The 25984-nt window shown below is 42.8% G+C and overlaps 1 protein-coding gene across 4 annotated transcripts in view; it reads left to right on the top strand.

The window, feature by feature from the left end:
* Positions 1–25984, top strand: part of GPSM2 (G protein signaling modulator 2) — a 45049-nt gene that overhangs the window by 3138 nt on the left and 15927 nt on the right. For 2 of the 4 annotated variants that reach the window (XM_055138472.1, XM_004620043.3), the window contains exons 2-10: positions 8655–8960; positions 15603–15824; positions 16414–16549; positions 17540–17682; positions 18830–18953; positions 19058–19173; positions 20444–20599; positions 21357–21465; positions 22860–22989. In XM_055138472.1, the coding sequence (XP_054994447.1) occupies positions 8905–8960; positions 15603–15824; positions 16414–16549; positions 17540–17682; positions 18830–18953; positions 19058–19173; positions 20444–20599; positions 21357–21465; positions 22860–22989 (1192 nt within the window). In that variant the 5' untranslated portion in view covers positions 8655–8904. Of the gene's footprint in view, positions 1–1733; positions 1908–8654; positions 8961–15602; positions 15825–16413; positions 16550–17539; positions 17683–18829; positions 18954–19057; positions 19174–20443; positions 20600–21356; positions 21466–22859; positions 22990–25984 lie in introns of those variants that run through there. The other 2 variants (XM_055138470.1, XM_055138471.1) reach the window with 2 other exon arrangements.

Below are 25984 nucleotides of genomic sequence, written 5' to 3'. Positions count from 1 at the left end.
ACCGAGAGTATCCTCCCTGCGTGCCAAAACTAGTAACAACAAGTCTCACAATGGAGACGTTACTGGTGCCTGCTCAAGCAAATCAATGAACAACGGGACGACAGTGCTGCAGTGCTATGATGTTATAACTTGAAATGTGTATTTTTGACTCCAATCACTCATTTTCTCATTTGCTTTGTGTTTCTAAATGCCCATATCTTTGGACCTGAATTATTTTTTTTTTAATTTATTTATTTTTAATTAGAGAATCACCGTGAGGGTACAGTTACAGATTTATACACTTTTGTGCTTATACTTCCCTCATACAAAGTTCGGGAACCCATCCCTTCACCAGTGCCCATTCTCCACCACCCGTAAACCCAGCGTCCCTCCCACCCTCCCCAATCCCATCTCCCCCCCACCCCACCCTGCCACTGTGGCAGGGCATTCCCTTCTGTTCTCTCTCTCTAATTAGCTGTTGTGGTTTGCAATAAAGGTGTTGAGTGGCTGCTGTGCTCAGTCTCTAGCCCTCATTCAGCCCGCAACTCCCTTCCCCCACATGGCCTTCGACTACAATGTAGTTGGTGATCGCTTCTCTGAGTTGCCCTTTCCCCGGAACGTGAGGCCAGCCTCGAAGCCATGGAGTCAACCTCCTGGTACTTATTTCTACAGTTCTTGGGTGTTAGTCTTCCACTCTGTTATTCTATATACCATAGATGAGTGCAATCTTTCTATGTCTGTCTCTCTCTTTCTGACTCATTTCACTCAGCATGAAACTTTTCATGCCCATCCACTTAACTACAAAATTCTTGACCTCCTTTTTTCTAACAGCTGCATAGTATTCCATTGTATAGATGTACCAAAGTTTCCTCAACCAGTCATCCGTTCTGGGGCATTCGGGTTTTTTCCAGATTCTGGCTATTGTAAACAGTGCTGCGATGAACATACATGTGCAGATGTTGTTTCGATTGTACTTTTTTGCCTCTCTGGGATATATTCCCAGCAGTGGTATTGCTGGGTCAAATGGGAATTCAATATCTAATTTTTTGAGAGTCGTCCAAATTGTTTTCCAGAAGGGCTGAACCAGTCGGCATTCCCACCAGCAGTGAAGAAGGGTCCCTTTCTCCCCACATCCTCTCCAACAGCGGTTGCTTTTGTTCTTTTGGATGTGTGCTAGTCTCTGTGGTGTGAGGTGGTATCTCATGGTTGTTTTGATCTGCATCTCTCTGATGATTAGTGATGCAGAGCACTTTTTCATATGCCTTTTGGCCATTCGTATTTCTTCCTTGGTAAAGTTTCTGTTCATTTCTACCTGAATTATTTTTTAATCTGCCTTGAATTAAAATTAATGTTGCCTTTAGTTTTAATGTATAGGATAGCTTTCATAATGTCCCAGAAAATCTAATTTCAAATGTACTTGGAAACCTTCCAACTGGTAGTATGCCTTTAACTTAGATTATTTTTGGAATCTATACATATCTAGTTTTTAAAATTATTTAAATGCCACTATTTATAAAGTTGAGCATATTACAGTTGTTTCAGGCATTCAGTGTTCCAACACCAATCCCACCACTCGTGTGACCTTCCCTCCCCCACTTACTCTCCCAAGCCTGCCCCCTAGCAGGCATAAATTTACTTCATATTGCTTGTTACAACAAAAATGGTAAATGGAATTATCAAAATATAGATTAAATATCATAAATCAGTAAAAGCCAACTTGTGATTGTTGTTCTGACAGTGCCATCACTAAAGTCACCAGAGATTTACTGCGCTGGTTGATGCTGGTTGAGCCTTCTGAATCTTCTGGGTTCCTGTTTTCATTCATTGAGTTTGGTGGACTTTTATGCAACTTTCCCATCCAATATGAAATGTTCCTACTGGCTTTCAGGACTATGGAATTTGGAGGTGTTGTGGCCACGCCCCAGCAGGTGGGACACTTGGTGGCATGGCTGCTTGATGAGGCTCAGTAGTGGAACTGAGCCATTTATACCTACCTAGTTCTTGGTTTATGCTTTGAACTTAATTTAGCTCGATAGTCACAGTTTATTAGATATTTTTATAATAAAATGTGCTTACCCATGATAATGGCATGTAAAATAAAGACCAGGACCATGTCTTGGCAAGGTTGTAGAGGGAAAGGCACCCGTGGACATTGTTAGTGGGAATGTTTAGCCCCTTTTGAAGTCAAGTGTGAAGATTTCTCAAGATGTTAAAAATCACCGGTTGGTCCACCAGTTCCACCCCTAGGTCTCTATCTGAAAAATACAAAACACTAATTTGAAAAGATATATAGGGGCAAGAGCGATAACAGTGAGTATGACATTTGCCCGGCATGTGGCTGACCCAGGCACCCCATATGGTCTCTTGAGTAAGCCTGAGCACTGCCAGATGTGGCCCCAAAACAATAAAAAAGAAACCTGCACTCCTTTGTTAATTGCAAGGATATTTACAATAGTCAAGATTTGGAAACACTCCAGGTGCCCACTATAGGTCAAGATGTGGTACATGTAATGGAGAGTGCTATACATTAAAAAAAAAAATGAAATCCTGGTATTTGTGACAATATGGATGATGTGGGAAGATATACTAAGACAAGAAAGACAAATACCATAATTTCCCATGTGGGATAAAAGGAAACAGGTCAAACAGACAAAACTAATCCTTTGACAAGACTGCCAGACTGAGATGGCCAGGGACATAGGACCTGGGGCCACTAAGTGGGGAGGGTCCAGCTGTTAGAGGGTGTCTGCACTTCAGTGGTGGACAGGGGTGTGACCACCTGACTTTTGAAGAGGTGGGAAAAGCAGTTCCAACAAGGACGCAGTGATGTGAACCAATGTTACCCCAGTATTTAAAAGGAAAGGTGGCCAGGCAGTAGTGAACTATTAACACTTGTTCTCAGAGTTGACTGTTCAACAGGCTGGTGCATTGCTGGAAACTGAAAGGCGGACAGGAAATCAGGACTCACCCTAACTGAAGTATATACTTTGTAAGATATATTTGCTTAAGGAAAATTTTGCTGATCCAGTTTTCTGTTCTTTGGGATCGCACCCACCTTACTTCTGGCTCTGTGCTTAGGGTCACTGCTGGCGGTGCTGGGGTACCATTCTGGGGTGCCCGGGTCAGCTGCATGCAGAGCACGTGTCCCACTAGCTGGACTATTGCTCTGGCTCCTTGATCCAGCTTTATAATGATATGTTGTAAATTCCCATTTCTTATCTGCTTTTGTTTCTAAAGATCTTCTTTTATTAAATGATTGTAAATTGAGCAGCATCCTGATCTCCAAGTAGAAAGGCACTGCAAGCACAATGATTTTTCATTAATTTGGGATTGTCTAATCTACATGTGATATAGATGACAATTAGCAGTTAATACTAAAATCATATTCAGACTATCACCTGTATCACCTGTCGTCCCAATTTGCTCGAGCAGGCACCAGTAACGTCTCCATTCATCCCTGTTGCATACTAGTGTAGCCCTTGGTGTCCACTCGCTCCAGGAACACGAAGAGCATCAAACCGTTCATTCAGGGTCTTAATGAAGACATCCGACCATCTCGTTCTTGGATCTTCTGTGCTTGCATCATCAGGTCCTCAATGGATGCTTCCGATGCCAGCATATGTGCGTTGAAAGTACAGACAGCGGGGGTGGAGCAATAGCACAGTGGACAGGGCATTTGCCTAGCAAGTGGTCAACCTGGGTTCAATTCCCAGCATCCCAGGTGGTCCCCCGAGTACCGCCAGGAGTAATTCCTGAGTGCATGAGCCAGGAGTAACCCCTGTGCATTGCCAAGTGTGACCCAAAAAAGAAAGTACAGACAGTACTTTTAGTCCTTCTTCATTTTGGCAGCCTAGTTCGGCCCTGAGATTTTAGCAGCCTCTCCTTACTTGTCCTTCCCAACACTGCCATATTGGAGGCTCTTTCAGGGTCAGTGGAATGTGGCCCATTATTGTTACTATTTTTAGCATATCGAATATGCCACGGGTATTCAAACTATAGATACAGATAAATATATTTACATACATATGTAATCTTGAATTATCTTTCCCTCCCATAATTATATAGTGTTTTGATTATATTGATAGGTTAAGTAAAGAATTGTAATCTTGGGGCCTCAGGAGGTGGCTTTATGGTAAGGTATGTGTGATGCATGTATGAACCTTGGGTTCAATCCTTGACACTGAAAGAAAAATAAAGAATCAGAACATCAGTGCATTGCTTTGATTTATTTTTCTTGCTGGAATTTCCCTTTAATTTTGCCACTCACTTGCAGTGTTTACATTTAGATCTCATTGATACTTAGGTTTTTAAAATTTTTAGTGTGCAAAAATTTAGAAATACCACTCTTCTACTTTTCCTCCAAGACCCAGCCCCATTTATGAAATTTCACCTGATTGCAAATGACCTCAAGCTCACTATCTTTATTTTTCCTTCATCTGTTAGATTTGTGAATTTAGCACTTTACCAACTACAGGTTTGATATAAGTGTTCTAATTTTTTGTCTCTCAGGTATCAGACTTGAGATGAAATCTATCCATCACTGTTGTTATTCCCTCTCTTCTATCTGTCCTCCAATTGGAAATCTTGGGCCCTCTCTCTCTGCTTTGTCTTTGCCTTTCTGTCTCACCAATGAGTGCTTTCCTTTCTTTGGGTATTCTCAGTCAGGTTTGCAGCCTTTCTTGAGTTCGCCTTCCCTGCATTAAGATCTTGGTTTACCACTTTGGCAATATATGCTGGGGTCAAAGTAACTTTCCTTGCTTTTACTGTCTCCTCAACACCTGTCACACTGTGGACTTTCTGTTTAACTTTGTTCCTATACCTGTTGCAGTCTTGCTGGGACAGTGGGGTTACGGGGGAGCTATACCAGGTTTTGCTTTGGAGATTCCCCCTGGCTCTTTGCTCAGGATCTCCCTTGGGAGTTGGGAAGGACCAAGTGCAGTGCTGCGATTAAACTGAATTGGGGTTGACTGTATGCAAGTGCCTTAACCTCTGTACTATCTCTTTGGCCCCTAAAGTAGAACTTTTTTTTTTTTTTTTTTTTTTTTTTTTTTGCTTTTTAGGTCACACCTGGCAATGCACAGGGGTTACTCCTGGCTCTGCATTCAGGAATTACCCCTGGCGGTGCTCAGGGGACCATATGGGATGCTGGGAATCGAACCCTATTGCTCCAGCCCCATAAGAACTTTTTTTTTTAAGGATACCTTTCTCTTTTTTTTTTTGGGGGGGGGGGTGTAGAGAGGAATCATATTCAGCGTGCCCAGGGCTTACTCCTGACTGTTCAGGATTACTCCTAGGAGGCTTTGGGGGACCATATGTGGTGCTGGGAATGTAGGCAGTCTGCTGTGTGTTAAAAAAAAAAAAAGAAAAAGAAAAGAGAAAGAAAGAAAAAAAGTGAATTTCCCCTTGTATCTCTCCAGGTCGTGTGTTAAAAAAAAAAAAAAAGAAAAAGAAAAGAGAAAGAAAGAAAAAAAGTGAATTCCCCTTGTATCTCTCCAGGTCCTTTTGAAATATATTCTTATATCCAATGGAAACTTCCTGCTTTTACCTTCTTGCTCTTGATTTTGCATGTATTGTTTCCTATACTAGGTATCAGATAAAATGTAATTGGAGGGGCTGGAGCGATAGGACAGCGGGTAGTGTGTTTGCCTTGTGTGTGGCTGACCCGGGTTCTATTTCCAACATCCCATATGGGCCCCTGAGCATCGCCAGGAGTAATTCCTGAGTGCATGTGCATGAGTCAGGAGTAACCCCTGTATATTGGATCTGACCCAAAAAGCAAAAACAAAAAACAAAAAAAAAAACCCAAAAGAATATAATTGGAAATGGAGATTTGGGTCGGATGACAAGACTCTTTAGTTCATCTGAAAATAAATTAGTGTCTACTCACAGATAGATAAAGTTGACCAAAAAAATACCCAGTTCAGGGTGTGGCTTGGCACTCAGTCCATACCTAGCAAGGGAGAGGGTCCCATCAGATAAACCAGACTTATTCTTTGGTCAGAGAGATAGAATGGAAGGTTGCCGTATTTGTGGCCAACCCAGTTCAACTCCTGGTACTGCATATGGTCCCCTGAGCACCACTAGGTGTTACCCCTGAGCACAACGTGGTATGGCCCTCCCCAAAATAACCAGCTAACAGAAGTAGTAATTTAAGTTTATTTTACAAGTGGATGTCTATCTTATTACTATGATGTCACTATAACCTATACCCTGAACATCAGTATAAATCAACTCTGTTTTAAATGTCGGATTTGGGTGGCGGTTTTTTTAAATTGAGGTCTACACTTGGCAGTGCTCAAAGGTTACTCCGGCAGTGCTCCAGGGACCATATGGAATGCTGAGGACTGAGTTCAGGTCAGGCGCATGCAAGGCAAGTACCCTGCTGATTGTACTGTCTGGCCCCTTATATGTGTTCTTGATTCTTCTTCTCTTTATTCCAGCTCAAAATGACAAGGGGCTACTATACAACTTAAAATATTTTATTTGGAAGGGATTTGAGTCATTTAAATACTATATTTTGAAAGAAATTATTGAGGTAAGAGAAGTTTAGATTAAACTGAAGGGGTAAACAGTGGATTATATTTATTGTCTGATGGGTGTTACCAGTTTAAGAGATCCTTGAATGATAGAAACAGACCAGAAGTGATAAAAACAGACCAGAAGTTCTTGGCATTTAAATTGCAGTTCAGCCTAAGTAGTTTAGATAAATTTAAAAAACAGGACAAAAGATACAAATGTAACTATTTCTTAGTTTTCTCTGTCACCTGTCAAGAATTATTTTACAGTAGGAAATCAAGGCCAGGATTTCTTGTTTACTCTGCATACTTTGTAGAGACTGTGAGTTTCCCTCTATAATAGGTGCCTACTTAATCAAGTCATTAAGCATAAAACAATCAGGGCTTTGTAACTCTCAATGTTTCTTATGATCTATTATCTTCTAGGCTCTGGAGACACTATTGCTTTTTCTTTATAGTCTTCAAGATACTGTATTGTAGCAGAAGCAATGGGGTTTGGAGAACATTGTTAAAATCTGGAAGATGCTATGACAGTTACATATGTTTCTTGTGAATTGTTGTGTCAGTGGAGAGTGGAGGTATTGAACCTGATAACTTCTGAATATTCTTTCAAACTTATAGCTCCCATTTCATTGGGTGGGGGGGAGTGTGTATGTGGGGAGGGGTTGGTAGTCATATCCCTCTGTGTGTGTGTTTTGTTTGGGAGTCATACTGCTGCGATGCTCCAGGGTTATTTCCGGCTCTGCACTCAAGAATTACTCCTGGTGGTACACAGGAGACCATATGGGATGCTGTGTGTCTAATTATAGTGGGCCATGTACAAGGCAAGTGCTGTGCTCACACTGTATTATCGCTCCAGCCCCTCCATTTCCTGTTCTTATCATTAATTTTTATTATCTTAATGAAAAATACATAAATAGTATTATGCTTGATTAGTGTTAATCTTAGTTGTATATAAACAAATATGAAGAGGGTTTGTTAACTACATGTAGTGCAAAGCAGGAATTAACACACTTGCTAAATTGAGTAGGGGTTTCTATAAGTTGCATCCTTGAATCAGTTCCTTCTAGCTTCTGTGGGGAATGTAATTTAAGAGTGGCTTGGGGGAGACAATCTGCTTTTAAGACTACTAAAGCCATATTGTAGATTATCCATAGAAAAATGACAAATAGTATACTCTCATTTTCATTTTTTTAAAAAAAGTTTTTCTGTGCAGTCTTAATCCATATTTCATAATGTCCCATAGTTTTGTTTATTTGACTGTACACATACATTGTAATAAGTATTAAGTTTACAGTTTTAAACGATCAGTAAAATTTGGAATTTTGATGTCATATGGATGATCTGGTGCTTCCTTCGTGGGCCATGGGAAGGGATAAATGGCTGATGTGTTGTTTTTCTTTAGGGGGCAGAGAGCGCACCCAGAATGCAATGTGCCAGGGCTTGAACCTGAGCTCCTGCCCTTGGAGCCATCTCAGTGTTCCGTTTGTCTTACATGCTCAGTCAGTTATTACTATGAAGACCTCATTTCCTCTAGAAAGTTCTGCCACTTTTACCAAGACTGATCCTTACCACCTTCCTCCTTACTACTGTTTCCTACTAATATGTCTCCAAGTGTCCTTAATTAACAAAGCAGGAGTTGTGTATTATTTGAAATCTAGTTTATGTTACAAGTTAAAATGCTTAATAGGATTTTATATAAAGGGAAATTGGTTATGTTGGGTGATAGCAAAAATAAAAACCAGAACAGTTAGGTAGAAATGGGGAGATTGCTCGAAAGAGGAAGCAGCTTTCTCCTAGAATTATACAACATTAGGAATATAGATGCCGTCTGAGCTTTCTGTGAATGCTGTGAAGTGTTGGACTGGCTGACCTCTAAGGCTGTTTAAAACACAGAGATTTTAGGATTTTTTTTTACCAATTTATTGCATACACACACACACACACACACACACACACACACTAAGCTAAAGTGAGGTTCTCAGTTAAATCTCAGCCTGCATCCCATTCTGTGGATACCTGGGTGACAATTAAGCCTACTCCTGTTTTCTCCCATGACCGATGTGGCAGAGTCGGTGCATTCAACCATGTGATGAGCTTAATTTAGGTTATTCTTTGAAAATAGGACATCATGCAAAGCATCTTGTATTCCTTTTGCAGAGATGTTGCTGAAGTGCTGCTGAAAGGGCCAGAGATGCAAGGATTTGGGACACACTTTGCCCCTCTAAGCTCTCTGACATTGACCTTCTTTCATTATTAACAAAGAAGAAGCAGGAGCTTAGGACCCATTAACAACAGCTCATTAATGTACTAACTGGACAATGTTCTGCAAACAACTCTACACTGTAAAGAACTGGATTGGCACAAAATAAAATCATTTCAAATTTCACTCAGCTTATAATATGACTCAATGGAGGAAAATTTGATAAGCATGAGGGAAGACCATTCTTTTCATGTCCGTTACAGGTAAGTGCATTGCTTTCTTAGTGGGTGATCTTTAGTCCTGTTTAAACATGTACTTAGTTCTGATCATTTTGAATTTAAGCTTGAATGTGTCATAAATATATCAATTATAGTTAGCTTCTCTTATAAACAGTGTTTTATGTTTTGGTGGTTGTTAGTTTTTGTATCTTTTTTGTAGGAAAATAGTAGATGGATACTAGTGAGATACTGGTTTGTTAGTGTTCTATGGAAGAATTTATAGTTACTTTATATTTTATAACTATTGCAAATCTAAAAAGGAATGCATTTGTATATCTTTGGATGTTTTAAAAAATGGACTTTTTTGAAATGAGTCAGAAAGAGAGAGACAGACATAGAAAGATTGCACTCATCTGTGGAATATAGAATAATAGACTATAAGACGAACACCCAAGAATAGTAGAAATAAGTACCAGGAGGTTGTCACCATGGCTTGGAGGCTGTTCTCTCATTCTGGGCAACTCAGAGAAGGGAACAGCAAGTAAAATGTGGTTTTTGGTCATGTGGGGGAAAGATGATGCGGGCCAAATATAGACTAGAGACTGAACACAATGGCCACACAACACCTTTATTGCAAACCACAACACCTAATCAGAGAGAGAGAACAAAAGGGAATACCCTGCCATAGTGGCAGTGTGGGGTGGGGGAGACGGGACTGGGAAGGGGGGGTGGGATGTTGGGTTTACTGGTGGTGGAGAATGGGCACTGGTGAAGGGATGGGTTATCAAACTTTGTAAGGGAGAAACATGAGCACAAAAATGTATAAATCTGTAACTGTACCCTCACGTTGACTCACTAATTAAAAATAAACTATAAAAAAATGGACTTTTTTAACATGGTGAACTAGATGTATTACAATTTTTAAATGGTGATCTTTTAAAAAGTGGATCTAATGTTGGAATAAGTAGATATGAAATACATCATCATTATTTAACATGTACCCTGGAAGTTCTGGGTAAACCTATAAGAATAAACATAAATATTAGAAAAGAAGAATAAAATTGTTGGTACTAATAGACTGTCAGTACTCCTACACAGTTGTAGTATTAAGTAAACTCTAGAACTTAGAGCAATGAGTGGTATTCAAAGTCTTGGATGAGTTCGATATTTGCTCCCTAAACTTAGATAATACATGTTTAGGAACTCACAGCATGTTTAGTGTAAATGGTTCATGTTTTGTCATGGTGCTCAAGAAGTTTGTGTAGGTAAGGGGAGAGCATTTCCTTTCAGAATAAGATGGGCTGGAAGACCGCCCGAGGCTCGTGTACATGCTTAGCCCGAGGAGGCCAGCCCCCGAACATGACAAGGGGTAGCCCTCGAGTGTCACTGGGTATAGTCTACAACCAAAGAATAAATAAAAATGCTGAAGCAGTAGTACAGTGGGGAAGGTATTTGCCTTGCACCCGGCCGATTTGGTTCAATCTGCAACATCCCAGATGGTCCCCTGAGCCTACCAGAAGTGATCCTCGAGCACAGAGCCAGGAGTAATCTCTGACCATTGTCAGGTGTGGCCCAAAAACTAAAATATAAGGATCCAACAGAAGAGAAAATGAAAGATTCCATGCAACTTATTATGCATGATATTAAGACATTCAGTGTAATTAAAGCAAGCATTTACTATATGAATTGCCTCTGCTTTACCATTCGAGAAATTATATGTTGAGAAACCTAAATATTATCTCACTTTCTTTCCACCTCAGTAGCCAGTGTAAAGTCTTGCCATTTTACTGCCTAAATGTTGCTCAACTTTAACTCCCCCTGGGGTCCTCCCCTGACACTCCTTTAGGTTAGCAGTTCCCCCATACTCCTGATGTTCTCTTGTCCTCTTAGAATCCACCTTTTGAGTTTCCCACTAGAGGATTCAGTCTAAAACCACAGCTAATCATGCAGCCACTGCTGAATTTTAGCGCTGACTCCCGCTGACCTGGAGGACAGGCCCAAGTTCAACCCTAGCACCCGGCTTCTCCCTCACCTGATGGCTCTCTGGTCCTCTGCCTTCCCCCAGCCCGAACCATGCATTTAGAGTAGTGGTTCTCTGTGTAAGTCTTATTTTCTTGTCTCAGTGCCTTTGCTCATGCTACACCCTGGAACTTGAATGTCCTCACTTTCAATATCTAAACTTAAGGTAAACATCATCTCCTTTAGAAACTTTCTGTATTCCATGATCCTGTGCATATCTCCTTCCTAGCACCAACTTTATTGAATTCAGTGTATCTGTTTACCTATCTTTGTCTCATCCTCATTATTTTTTTTTGCGGGGAAGCACACCTGGCAGTTCTCAGGGGTCACTCGTAGCAGCGCAGTGGCTCAGATCAGGGCAGCCACATGCACAGCAAGTGCTTTAGCCCCTGTACTATCTCTCCAGCCCTGTATCCCTCCTTTTAATATCTAGACATCAGTGATGCCTAGAAAATTGTCTGGCTTATGGTTCTTTTTATGTAGGGAGGGGGATGGCATACCCAGTGATGCTCAGGGGTGACTTCTGGCTCTGCACTCAGGAATTACTCCTAGTGGTGCTCGGGGAACCATATGGGATGCCGGGAATCAAACTCGGGTTGGCCATATTCAAGGCAAAGCTCTCCCTTCTGTACTATCTCCCTAGCCCAGTTTATAGTCCGTTTTTGATGGAAAGTCCATTGAACTTTATTGGACCTACCCATTGTATGAAACTAGAAAGATATTTATCTGCCTTATTCACCATTTCCCAGAATGATCCACATTTTTCTTGCCCTTACAAGCTGTGCTTTGGAGCCTGGGAGCCGCTCCTCTCGCACGCTGCCGGGCCTAAAGATTCTGTGCTTGGGCCCAGCCTGATGCTGGTGCTGGGGCCCACACGTTGCAGTCCCGAGGGACATGTGCAGTGGCAAGAATCGAACCCAGGGACTAGGTGCATGGCTTGCTCCAAGCCTTGAGCTCCCTCACTGGCCCTGAGAGTGGTATACTTCTTAATACTCGAAGAGTAATAGGCAGGGTGTACATGGTCTATATCTAAGCAGCACTTAGATTTGTCCCTTTTCCGTGACTAAATATAGCTCGAACATGCTTTTATATTTCTATACAATTGTTATACAAGTTCCCCAAAAAGAAACTTTAAAAACTTTACAAAAACTATTTTTAGTGAATACATGCCATGAAAATCTCTGACTTTCCATTGCTATCAAATACTTCCTTTCCAGCAGGTCTGACTTTGGCAGGGGGGCGGGGGGATCTCCAAATAATAATAGTGAGTTTTTTGTTGAAATATCGAATGTAATCAAAGTAAAGAGAAAGTAAAGTGAAATTCATCAGTTACACAGGCGGGGTGGGGGGCTGGGGCGTGGGGGAGGGTTGGGGGGGGAGGTTTACTGTGGTTCTTGGTGGTGGAATATGTGCACTGGTGAAGGGATGGGTGTTTGAGCATTGTGTAACTGAGACTTAAGCCTGAAAGCTTTGTAACTTTCCACATGGTGATTCAATTAAAAAAACAAAGAAAGAAAGAAAATCTCTGGCTTCCTCTCTGCCCTACGATCAACATTTTATATATCAGTAGGATTACTGTATAAATCCTGTATGATCCCTGGGTGATGCTTTGTACTCCTGCAGGACTCACAGCCTGTCCTAGTGACTGCTAATTTGGTAAGCGTTTGGCCTGTAGTGTTTCATCCATCTAGTTCTTTCATTATGGAGGCCCTTAGGCATCCCAGGAGGAGTTTCTACTTCAAAGTTTATAGCTTTGAAGTAGAATGTTCTGGTCGCTGGAGACCCAAGAGATATCAGAATGCTTGTCAAGTTTTTTGTACTTCTCTGTGAAAGTACAAAGAAATGGTGCAAAGTAGAATTTCTAAACTTCAAATCATTAATTTTAAGAAATACCCTTTTTTTGCATAATACTAGATTTTGAAAAACTTTTTATATGTGGAATAGTTTCTCATGGTGCTGGGGTTCATACCCGGGCCTCTTGCCGCTGAGTGCACCCCCAGCCTATCTCTGCCTCCGGGTTTAGTGGATTTCATGGTTTCTGAGTTTTCTCATTTGCCTTCTACTCTGGGTATGTTCTTTGTTCTCACCCCAACTGGTAAACAGATGAAGTAATTCTATTCCCTCATAGAGGCAGAGAGGATATGAAATTACTTTCTCTGTTACTATTTAATGATCTTTTGAAAAATTTATAAGCCAACCTTCTTTGACAATTCTGCCTTCAGATATATTTGAGGAGGTGTTGGAGATTTTTGCTGACTTATTTAATAATAAGGTACGCCAGGGCTATAATTTCTCTCATAATTCATCATAAATGAGAGTTCACATTGTACATTAGTGACGAAGGCTAGTTTTCTAAACTGAGAGCCATCTCTCGCCGAGAGCTCTGGAGCTTGGAGCCTGCTGGGGTCCACTTTGCTGTCACAGTTTCCAGTGAGAATTACATGAAGGTTTTTTGTTTGTTCGGGGCCACACCTGGCTGTGATCAGGGCTTACTCCTGGCTCTGAGCTCAGGGATCGCTCCTGGTAGGGGCTTGAGGGCCATATGGGGTAACAGGAATCAGCCCAGAATCAGCCTTAGGCAAGGCAAGCATCCTACCTGCTGAAATATCTCTCCAGCCCCAGTAAAGGACTTTTTTTAAAAGAACATAGCTCTATGACACTAGTTCAGAGCTTGCCAGACATATTCGGCCTGGTCTCCCACCCCTTTTCAGAAACAGAACACCACACATATATTCTATGCTCCTAGAAACTCATCTTCCTTTAAGGACACACATAGAAAACACCCCATTTGGCAGCCAGGACTATTACCCAGCCTGCCATCCTTCCAGTGTCCCCCAGGGGTGTTAAGGCCCACTTTGAGAAACTCCCATCTGGTCCTTACCTGACTGGCTGTAGGTGGTCATCAGTTCAGCTCAGTTGAACTGTAGGTCATCAGTTCAGTTGTAGGTAGGTCATCAGTTCAACTCAGAAGGCCAGATATCTGATGAAGATCTTGCTCTGTGCAGATAGAAGCAAACACTGTGGAAAACTCCCACATTTTATGGTCCTACAGGTGAGCAGAGAGTCCTCCCTTCAGCCTGTGGCACCGCTGGGCGTGGCTGTTCTCTCCCGCAGAGATGCTCTGGGAGCTCCCTAGAATCCCTTTGCATGGTGACTGGTGTTTTTCTAACAAATGTAGGACACTTAAATTGTTAATTTCAATACACAAATATTTCACAATGAAATATTAACTGTAATTAATGCAAGCTGCGCACCAGTCCTCGCAGCCACCTCCCCAACCCCGTCTATCAGCTTCACCACATTTTATTTCTATTCGTACAATAATATTTCACTTTGTGGCTCTCTAGAATCTTGAGATTTTATACTGTAAAAGATAGCACTTGAAGGGAGATGCTAATGAAACTTGCTCCTGGAAATGCAAAAATCCATGATCATATTTGAGTGAATTTTGGGTGAGTGGTGGTTTAATTAGCATTTCCTGTGAAAGCCCCTGATTCTCCAGCCTGGCTTACCCGTTGGAGTGACCTGGAAGGCTGTCAGAAAGACCAGTGCTGGCTCTGCATGCTGAGAGTGGGTCCCGATCTTGAAGGCTTTGGGCTTTTTAGAACCTCTCCGGGGGTGCTGAAGTCCTCAGAGTCCCTTCCCAAGAAAACTGCCAGGGTGCTGCTGGCCCTGGGCGGGCTTGGTCACACCCAGCACTGCTCAAGGGGCTGGGCCATGCCCAGCTTCGACCTGTGGGCCCCCACTTCGATCTGTGCTCTCACCTTTGAGTGTCGTTCCTCTGTACATTCAGCTGTAGTGCAGTCAGAGTTAACAAACACTGTTTTGTTAGAATTGCTAGTTGCTCGAAACTCTAGTAACGGATAGCTTGGTGCTGCTCCCAAACCCAAAATGCTCGGGGGCCAGGGAGATTGTACGATGGGGAGGGCGCTTGTAGTTTCTTGACACATTGTTCTCTGGTGGAAGTGCCCTGGAGACTTTCTTTGCCACAGGGTGAGAGTGTGGTGGTAATAGGAGCAGGTGTGTGTGTGTGTGCGCGTACAGCACGTGTACAGCAGGTGTGAATCAGAGAAGATGGTAGGGACAAGAGAGAGTATAGTGGGTAGGGTGCTTGCCTTGCATGCAGCCAACCTGAGTTCGATCCCTGGCATCTGATGTGGTTCCTCTATACCGCCAGGAATGATCCCCGAGCCAGGAATAAGTTCTGAGCACAGGACTTTTTTTGTTCTTAGGAATAAGTCCTGAGAACAAAAAGATGGTAGGAGGGGTTATTGGACTTTAGACGAAAATAGATGGCCTGGATACACAGCATTAATTTTTGGACCTCAGCTTCCCCAGGTGCCCTTATTCTCCCCAGACTTCTTGGCATTATCTAAGCCTGCCACGACTCTGAGCCATGTAGAAAGTACCGCTTAGGCTCTCCTGGGTATCATGGCTTGCTTTTGGTGCACCAGTTTAAAAGAGCTCCATAGTGAGATATTTTGCAAGTGTATATAAAATCTGGTCTCTAAGGCTGATACACTGGGATAAGTGAGCTCACTGAAATTGTTTGCTACTATATCACCATGTGAGTATACTCTGTACACTGAGCAAGGGTATCCCAGTTATGTCTAAATTGCAGCATGGTTGCGGTTAGAGTACAAGTGACTCTCCTGTGTGATTTCACAGAATGGAAGCATCCTGCCTAGAGTTGGCCTTGGAAGGGGAACGTCTGTGTAAGTCTGGGGACTGCCGAGCTGGTGTGTCCTTCTTTGAAGCTGCAGTTCAAGTTGGGACCGAAGACCTGAAAACACTTAGTGCTATTTACAGCCAGCTGGGCAACGCTTATTTCTATTTGCATGATTATGCCAAAGCATTAGAATATCATCATCATGATTTAACTCTTGCAAGGTAATTATGTTTTTTAATACTCTTCCTCCATAAATTACCTATCACTTTAAAAATATGTTCAAGGGCCAGAGAGATAATACAGTGGATTGGGTACTTGCCTTGCATGCAGCCCTGGTTCCACACTGAGTACCACTGATGTGCCCACACAATTTTTTATTTTAGTCAATAAACAATATTATTACATTGGGCTGGGGAATAGTGCAGCAGGTAGGATGCTTGCCTTGCATGCAGCACACCTGGGTTCAATTCCAGCATCCCTTATGATGCCCTGAGCACCGCAGGGGTGATTCCTGAACACAGAGCCAGCAGTACCCCTGAGCATTGCTGGTGTGGCCCAAGAGCCAAAAATTACATCAGCATTATATTTTAAAAGTGATCTTCAAGCTGAACACATTTTAATTAAATGAAGAGCACTGAAATAACCCTATAGTTAAATGAAAGCTAATTAGTTTAAATCAGAAATTAAGCTTATTTTTATTTAAAATAGGTGTATGGCTAATGTGTTTTTCTTGCCTAAAGCATGTCACTTGTCCTCTAAGGAAAACTCTTCTCTGTTTTCTCTTTTGACATAATTTTCTATTTTTCCCAGGACTATTGGAGACCAGGTGGGGGAAGCCAAAGCTAGTGGTAATCTGGGAAACACCCTAAAAGTCCTTGGGAATTTTGATGAAGCTGTGGTCTGTTGTCAGCGACACCTAGATATTTCCAGAGAGCTTAATGACAAGGTAAGAAGGAAACTTTAGAGGGTGAGCCAGATGTTTTCACTGAGATCTGCTTTGTGTTTTAATTCCGCTTAATTTTTCTGGAGTTTATTTCAGAAGTTTTTTTTTTTTTAAATTAATCACCTTGAGATACACAGTTACAAAGTTGTTCATGATTGGGTTTCAGTCATACAATGTTCCAGCACTGTCACTTCACCAGTGCACTTTTCCCACCACCAATGTCCCAAGTTTTCCTCCTGCCACCCTCCCACCCCAGCTTGTCTGCCTCTTTGGCAAGTACTTTCCCTCCCTCTTTCCTCCCTTCCTCCCTTCCTCCACCCCCTCTCACCACCCCCCCGCACACTGTCTTTCTCTCTTTCTCTCTCTTCTTTTTTGGGTTAGCCCTGGCAGTGCTTGGGGCACCATATGGGAAGCTGGGAATCGAATCCGGGCAGCCGAGTGCAAGGCAGATGCCCTACCCGCGGTGCTGTTTCTCCAGCCCCTCTCTTTCTCTCTCTTTGGGGCATTATAGTTTGCAATAAAGGTACTGAAATGATCACTGTATCACTGTCATCCTGTTGCTCATCGATTTGCTCGAGTGGGCACCAGTAACGTCTCCATTTTGAGACTTGTTACTGTTTTTGGCATATCAAATACACCACGGGCAGCTTGCCAGGCTCTGCCGTGTGGGCAAGATACTCTCGGTAGCTTGCCGGGCTCTCCGAGAGGGGCGGAGGAATCGAACCCGGGTTGGCCACGTGAAAGGCACATGCCCTACTGCTGTGCTATCGCTCCAGCCCACTGAAAGGATACTCACAGGAAAGAACATTTTTTTAATGGAGAAAAAAAATCTATGCTCTTCCTTTCATATATAATAATAATTTATTGATCTACATGGATGGTCAAGAGACACATTTCTTTCTCTTGACCATAATAGTAAAGATTAAATACATGCGATAAGAATTATGTAATATCGTTTTATATAAGTGTAAACTGCTGGGTATCTTCCTCTAGGTGGGAGAAGCCAGAGCACTGTACAACCTTGGAAATGTGTATCACGCCAAAGGGAAAAGTTTCAGCTGTCCCGGCCCTCATGATGTGGAGGAGTTTCCTGAAGAAGTGAGGAGTGCTCTGCAGGCAGCTGTGGACTATTATGAGTGAGTAGCACAGGGCAGAGACTGGCCTAAATTCCAAGATTTTTGGTGGTGGTGGTGCCAGGCATCAAACTGAGATATGCAGAGCACATACACTACCACTGAGCCATTTCCCAGAAAGTCTTTAAATTTGGCAACGGTTGAATAAAGGACTAGCCGGTCAAAATAAACCACCAACTTATTGCTAAAATATTACTGAGATTAAAAAAATAAAAATTAAAAAAATAAAATACTGAGTTGTGTGTAGTATTAGCTTCCCCAACCCCTGACCCCCCACCCCCACTTCTTTCATTTAAGCTGCAGGCTAGTGTCACCTAGTGGCAAAAGCAAATATTAATGGTTTGTAAAAAAATGTTTGAATTTTTTTTCCAGTGAAATTTTATAGAACTTCTTAGCTAGAAAAGGTGAATGTGTTTTTGAATCTGGGAAGACACTTAATCTAAATGATTCACGAAACTGAACCCATGTATTTCTGTAATGATCGTCCATTGTGTTTTATCTTTTTTTTTTTCTTTTTTGGTCACACCCATCGATGCACAGGGGTTACTCCTGGCTCATGCACTCAGGAATTACTCTTGGTGGTGCTCAGGGGACCATATGGGATGCTGGGACTCGAACCCGGGTCAGCCGCGTGCAAGGCAAATGCCCTGTCTGCTGTGCTATCACTCCAGCCCCCTGTGTTTTATCTTTAAAGCCTAGCTCATTATTGTTGGAAGCTTTTGGAGGGAGGAATGAGAGGCAGGAACCGTTCTCAGGGCTGGTGACGCACTGGTGTCTGGGGGACCCCGTGGAGCTGGAGCCTCTGCATTGCCAGGAACACAGTCCAGACATTTGAGCTATCTTCCTGGCCCAGCTATAAACTTCGGCATAATTTTCTTATAAAAAGAAATTTGATTTGGGGCTGGAGTGGTAGTACCCGGATAAGGTGCTTGCTTTTCACACAACCGACCCGGATTTGATCCCCATCACCCCATGTTTCCCCAAGCCTGCCAGGGAGTGATTCCTGAGTGCAGACCAGGATTAAGCCCTGAGCACCACCAGGTGTGGCCCCAAACCAAGGGAAAAAAGCAAGAAAGAAAATTAGATTTGTAAATAAAGTCATTTAAAAATTTTTCCCCAAGGTATTTGACAACCTGTTGTTACCACTTAGGGAAAACCTCTCCCTCGTGACTGCACTGGGGGACCGAGCGGCCCAGGGACGTGCCTTTGGGAACCTGGGGAACACACATTATCTCCTGGGCAACTTCAGGGATGCAGTCATAGCTCACGAGCAGGTACGTGCACGGCCGGGACACAGGCTGTTTCCCTATTAGTGTTGGAGCCTAAGAGTCGGGTTTTCAGGTTTATTATGATTTTTAATGAAAATTTTCTGTTTCAGCGCCTCCTTATTGCAAAAGAATTTGGAGATAAAGCAGCTGAAAGAAGAGCATATAGCAACCTTGGAAATGCGTATATATTTCTTGGAGAATTTGAAACTGCCTCCGAATACTACAAGTCAGTGTAACATTTCTGTTGATCAATGTGAAGTGCATTCTTATGCTGTTGCCCCCTTTGGAAATGTTCTTGTGGCCACACGAGAAGACTGTCTTGGTGTTACATATCTGTATTCTGTTCTTCAGAATAGGAAGTCGTAGTGTGGTGATGTATGTTAGTAGCTGAATTTGGTTCCAGAAGGAACTCTGATCATTTACAAACTAGTTGTACTTCAAAAAGTGGTTGGCGAAGTGGATTGTGCCACAGAATATGAAGATAGTTCATTCCAAAAGTGTTCCAAAATATTTGGGAGGACAGGCAGTTTTGTTTTTTTTTTTTAAAACAAAAAACAAACCAAAAACCTTCAGGGGCCAGAGTGATCGCACAGTGATTAGGTCGCTAGCATTGAACACAGCTGACCTGAGTTCGGTTTGACTAGGGATAGAGGGTGAGTGACGTGGCCCACTGGCTGAGTTGGGGTTTGAAGTCTGTCTGATTCTAGTTTCTGTGCGCTAACTTCTCATTGACTGCGCCATAATTAGGTTGAATTAGGTGGATATTTAGCCAGATATTAAGTAGAATTTAGTTAATATTTAAATGCAGTGGTTAATGTTTAGGTCGTTTGGTTAATACTTAAATGTAGTATTTAATGTTCATAATAAATCAATGATTAATAACTTGTACATAGAAATTTTAACGTGATTTTTAAATTTTGACTAAACATTAAGGCCGCATGGGGCTGGAGCTATAGTATAGCAGGTGAGGCATTTGCCTTGCACACGGCCGACTCAGGTATGATCCCCGGCATATGGTCCCCCAAACACCACCAGGAGTAATTCCTGAGCTCAGAGCCAGGAGTAAGCCCCTGAGCACCTCTGGGTGTGGACCAGAAAGCAAAACAAAACCAAGTAAACATAAAGGCAGCAGTGTGAGTAAAAGAGATACCATGTGGGAGAAGTCTCTCTGTGTTTGCCGTCGGACAGGAGACATTTCCGTAGGTGCTGGAGCCACGTGTTAGCCATTAGAGGCTCTTGCTCTCAGGTGCCACGGCTTCTGTTCCAGGGAGAATTGACAGGATTTTCACATTTATTCTGAAAGTCTGGGTTTGGGTTTTTTTGCCTTTGAAAATTCTTTCCTTTTCCTAAAACTATGGGGAAACGTCTGAGCTATTAGGCACTAAAACAGATTTACTTAAGAGGCAAGAGAGAACAGGAGAGAAGAGTGGATGTATGATTAGAGTCTAGAATCTAGTGGCTGTTCTGTTCTGTAAAGGACAACTTTGTTTTTCCAGGAAGACGCTGCTATTGGCGCGACATCTCAAAGACAGGGCCGTGGAAGCTCAGTCTTGCTACAGCCTTGGGAACACATACACATTACTGCAAGATTATGACAAGGCCATTGATTATCATCTGAAGCACTTAGCAATTGCTCAGGAGTTAAATGATAGGTAAGTTATATACTTTTTTCTCACTTTTGCTAAGATACAGATTTTTTCCCCCCTGATTCACCAGAATATTTCTTTTGTGTTAAATTCCTCATTTTTGAAGAATGCTTTTAGGGAACTGTCTTGTGAACACCTTCTCTATATAGTGTGGAGGGCTTGCCTGTTACAGAGAATGTGACTTGTCTCTTATAGCCTTGAACCAAGATAGGTAATGATCTCATAAGCTCAGTTGCCCGCAAAGGTTCTCCTAGCTAGATCAGTACAGGAATTAGAGTGAAGCTAGATATAAGCCCTTTGTGTAGGAGATAGTTGCTCTCCAGCTCCTTCTACTTGTTGCCACACAGGAAGAGGGGACAATATGGACAGATCCTTTTCTTTTGAAGAGGAACTGTAAGTCCTTTGTTTATATGAAACGTTATATGAAAGCTATGGCGGTTTTCCTCTGTCCATTCTGCTCTCCCTCTCTTCTTTCTTCCCTTCCTTCCCCTTCCTTCTCTCTTCCCCTTCTTTCCTTTCTTTCATCCATCTGTTCATCCATCTCTTCATCTATCTGGCTGTCCTCCAACCCAAGGAGCAGATAGGGTGTTTTCCATTTTGATATTTGATTCACATTTTAGCATTATCGGGGCATGTGAATGTTCTAGTATTCTGATTTTGTGTTCTTTATATGAAAGACTTGTTGGTATTGCTTGGTAGCTTTTGTCCCCATACACACATCCTTTCAGATACCTGTATAATAGCTTTGTGTGTTGTATTTTAGAATTGGTGAAGGTCGAGCATGCTGGAGCTTAGGAAACGCATACACAGCTCTGGGAAATCATGATCGAGCAATGCATTTTGCAGAGAAGCACTTGGAAATTTCGAGAGAGGTATGCAACTAAAATAAAAAACTGCTATCTGTGCTATTGTAATTCATAAGTCAGTTTGGAGAGGGGAAGTCCTGTTCTCTAGATTGTTATAGATTGTAGTAATAAATCTGTGTTTCACAATGACATAGGAAAAACAGGATGCTTTTGGGGGACAGAGTGGGAATTCGGGACACACTGGGAGGTGCTAGGGCTTACTCTTGACTCTGTGCTCAGAGATCACTGCTGGGGGATCTAGGGGGCCATATGTGGTGCCTGGTATTACACCAGGATCAGTCATGTACAGACAAACTCTTTACCCACTGGACTATCTCTCTGGTCTCCCAAAAGGTCTTTGATCTGGAATAGAGGTAATGTTTGTACTGGTCTTTGATAACGGATGCAGGAGGGTAAGTGTGACATGGGGGAATGGGAAAGTCACTAAGACTTCACCCCAGTTGGTACATGGAAAAGTAGCATGGTGTACAAAAAAAAATATGGTTTTTATTGCAATTTGCTGTCTTTTTAATTTTTATAAAATTTTTTCTTTTTGGGTCACACCTGGTGATGCACAAGGGGTCACTCTTGGCTCTGCACTCAGGAATTACCCCTGGTGGTGCTCAGGGGATCATTTGGGATGCTGGGAATTGAACCTGGGTCGGTCTCGTGCAAGACAAATGCCCTACCCCTTGTGCTATCTCTCCAGCCCCAATTTTGCTGTCTTTTTAAGTATGGAAACATTAAGCCTCAATTCTCTGATCTGTAGAATGGTAATAATAACAGTATTTACCTTGCTAATTGTAGGAATTAAAGGTAGTGGCTGTCAAAGTGGCTAGTATAATAGTACTGACTTAATACCTAAATGGTAATGATTACTATGGTATAGAAGTAAAATATGTTCCGCAAGTTTTTACCAAGTGATGCAAAGTTAATGTATTACAGAATAACCTGCTTTATCTAATATGATTCTAGAGAGTGAGTGCAATCAAATTTAGACATTAAAGAATCTGTAGAGTTGTCCATTTTAGAACCACCCCTCTGTTTTGTTTGATTTTGATTTGTTTTTGGGCCACATCCAGCTGCACTTAGGCTGCTCCTGCCAGTGCTCAGAGGGCCATGTGGTGCCGGGGATTGAGCCTGAGCCTACCCCATGCAGGGCATGTGCCCTCATGCCCTCATTCTCTCTCTCTCTCTCTCTCTCTCTCTCTCTCTCTCTCTCTCTCTCTCTCTCTCATCCTTGCTTTATTCTTTAAAAAAAGCTATTAATAAAAAGACAATTTAATCATAGTCTCCTACTTTTGATAGGACTCTATTAACTTCTGTTTTTTTCCACCTTTAGGTTCACAATATTTTCAGTTAATCTTCGCCAATTCCTGGTCTCTAATGTGGCTGTACAGTGCGAATGCTTGTTGTTGCAGGTGGGGGACAGGAGTGGGGAGCTGACCGCACGCCTCAACCTCTCAGACCTGCAGATGGTCCTTGGTTTGAGTTACAGCACCAATAACTCAGTCCTATCTGAGAACATCGAAGCTGATAGCAGTTTACATGGTAAGTAGTGGATGTTTTCTGTAACCTGCTTTATCTTCAGACTTTAAATTATCCATGTGTTGCCACATAGTTTTACCAAATCCAAAGAAAATATGTAACATGAGACATAGGAGGCTCACCCTTTTTATGCCTTTTGATTTCCCACTGCACTGCACTGTCACTGTCATCCCATTGCTCATCGATTTGCTCGAGCGGGCACCAGTAACATCTCCATTGTGAGACTTGTTACTATTTTTGGCATATCGAATATGCCATGGGAAGCTTGCCAGGCTCTGCCATGTGGGCAGGATACTCTCGGTAGCTTGCCGGGCTCTCTGAGAGGGATGGAGGAATTGAACCCGGGTCGGCTGCATGCAAAACACCCTACCTGCTGTGCTATCGCTCCATAGCCCTGAAAATTGACCAATGTACGATACAGTATTGTAGGTATCTTCCCCTCTAAAGAAGTCTCCCCCCCTCCCTCTCTCCTTCCCTCCTTCCCTCCCCCCTCTCTCCTCACATTTCTCTAACTGAATTTCTTTAAATGAAAAATAAAAAAACAAAGTATTTTTCAGCTTGTCTTATGAATTTAGGAATAGTGAAAGTGTAATCTTTTGTAATAATCTAATGGCAGAGGGGCTGGAGAGATGTAAGTGGGTAAGCCACTTGCCTAGCACGTGACCAATCTAGGTTTGATCCCCTTCATCCCAGATAGTCTTCCCCATCACTGCCAGGAGTACTTTCCGAGTGCAGAGCCAAGAATGACCCCTAAGGGGCCGGAGCGATAGTACAGCATGCGGTCAACCCCAGTTAAATCTCCGGCATCCCATATGGTCCCTCAAGCACCGCCAGGAGTAATTCCTGAGTGCAGAGCCTGGAGGAACCCCTGAGCATCCCTGGGTGTGATCCAAAAAGCAAAAAAAAATGACCCCTGAGTATTGCTAGGTATGACCAAAAACTTTTTTAAAAAGGCAGAATGTAACATGAGTGACATCCCTACTACCTAATTCCATGGAGAATTTTGATCTAAACATTTCCCATTAAGAAAATAACAAACAAACAGACAAGATTTTGTGAAAGCTACTGAATATTCATGAAAATTAATTCCAATCTTAATGAAAATATAGTTTTGTTGAAGATAGGTTAGCCCCCAAAATTTAAAGTAGACACTATACAAGAAATATAAATTGTAACACAGTTTATTCATGAACAAAGTACAAAACTTCCTAAACAAAAGTATAAGCAAACCAAATCCAGCAATATATTTAAAGAAAGACAGAAATACAAGTGAATTGAATATTAAAAATTCTCTTATGGGGCCAGAGAGATGGTACAGCAGGCAGGCCGCTTGCCTCGAACACAGCTGACCCAGGTTCAAGTTTCAGCATCGTCTATTGTCCCCCGAGTCTGCCAGGACTAACCCCTGAGCATAGAGCCAGGAATCAGCCCTGACCATAGTCAGGTGTATCCCCATCCTAATAAGTAAAAAAAGCCAACAACATGGTAAAGGAGTATAAAACTACCCCACTATCCAAATACAGAAGTCGTCCCATTACTTGTCAGTGTTCCTGTAAGAGACAGGAGTGGGGTAGGGCTCTGTGGTGGAGCACTTGGTGAATAATCCCTTGGATTTGATGCCCGGCACAGCATGATCTCCTGGGCACCAAGTTAAGAGCAACCCCATGCACTTCAGGTTGTGGCCCCCCCAAAAAAAAAAATCAGACTGGGAAGAATAAAATCTGACTAAACACTGCTAGTACCAGAAATGTCTGATGGGAGCCAAAGAGAGAGAACAGTGGGTGTGGTGCTGGCCTTGCATGCAGCTGACCTGGGTTGACCGCCCCCCCTCCAGCATTCCACATGGCCCTCTGAACCCCCGCAGTGATCCCTGAGTGCAGTTAAGAGTAAGCCCTGGGGGGCTGGAGCGATAGCACAGCGGGTAGGGCGTTTGCCTTGCACGCGGCCAACCCGGGTTCAAATCCCAGCATCCCATATGGTCCCCTGAGCACGGCCAGGGGTAATTCCTGAGTGCAAAGCCAGGAGTAACCCCTGTGCATCGCCAGGTGTGACCCAAAAAGCAAAAAAAAAAAAAAAAGAGTAAGCCCTGGGACTGAAGCAATAGCACAGTGGGTAGGGCGTTTGCCTTGCACACGGCTGACCCGGATTCGGTTCCCAGCATCTCATATGGTCCATATGGTCCCCTGAGCACTGTCAGGGGTAATTCCCGAGTGCAGAGCCAGGAGTAACCCCTGTGCCAGGTGTGACCCAAAAAGAAAAAAAAAAAAAGTAAGCCCTGAGAACTGCTGGTGTGATCCAGATCTCCCACCCTACACCTCTATTAAAAAATGTCTTGTATTGTAAACTTGAAAGAATAAAAAGCAACTGACTAGAAGAAGCTATCCATATTAATATCAGGTGTCTTTAAAAGTAAAAGGTGTCTTTAAAAGTAAAAAGTCTTGTTAGAAATGAAAGCAGGTGGGGCTGGAGCGATAGCACAGCGGGTAGGGCGTTTGCCTTGCACGCGGCCAACCCGGGTTCGATCCTCGGCATCCCATATGGTCCCCCAAGCACTGCCAGGAGTAATTCCTGAGTGCAAAGCCAGGAGTAACCCCTGGGCATTGCTGGGTGTGACCCAAAAAGCAAAAAAAAAAAAAAAAAATTAAAAGAAATGAAAGCAGGGGCTGGAGTGATAGCACAGTGGGTAGGGTGTTTGCCTTGCATGCGGCTGACTTGGTTTTGAGCCTCAGCATCCCATATGGTTCCCCGAGCACCACCAGGAGTAATTCCTGAGTGCATGAGCCAGGAGTAACCCCTGTACTCCTGTGCATTGCCGGGTGTGACCCAAAAAGAAAAAAAAAAAAAAGAAGAAAGAAATACCACAGTAGTTCTCCACAGTGATAAAGACGTCAAATTGTCAAATCAGAGGCCCCGGAACAGTGCAGGGCATCAAGTGCATCCCTTCCTATGTGGCCAGCCTTGTGATCCCCAGCACTGCATGGTCCTCTTCCATCACTCC

The sequence above is a fragment of the Sorex araneus genome, chromosome 5 (assembly GCF_027595985.1).
Source record: "Sorex araneus isolate mSorAra2 chromosome 5, mSorAra2.pri, whole genome shotgun sequence".
Classification (NCBI taxonomy): Eukaryota; Metazoa; Chordata; class Mammalia; order Eulipotyphla; family Soricidae; genus Sorex; species Sorex araneus.
The sequence above is the reverse complement of the archived record's forward strand: the minus strand, read 5'-3'. Positions and strand labels throughout refer to the sequence as shown.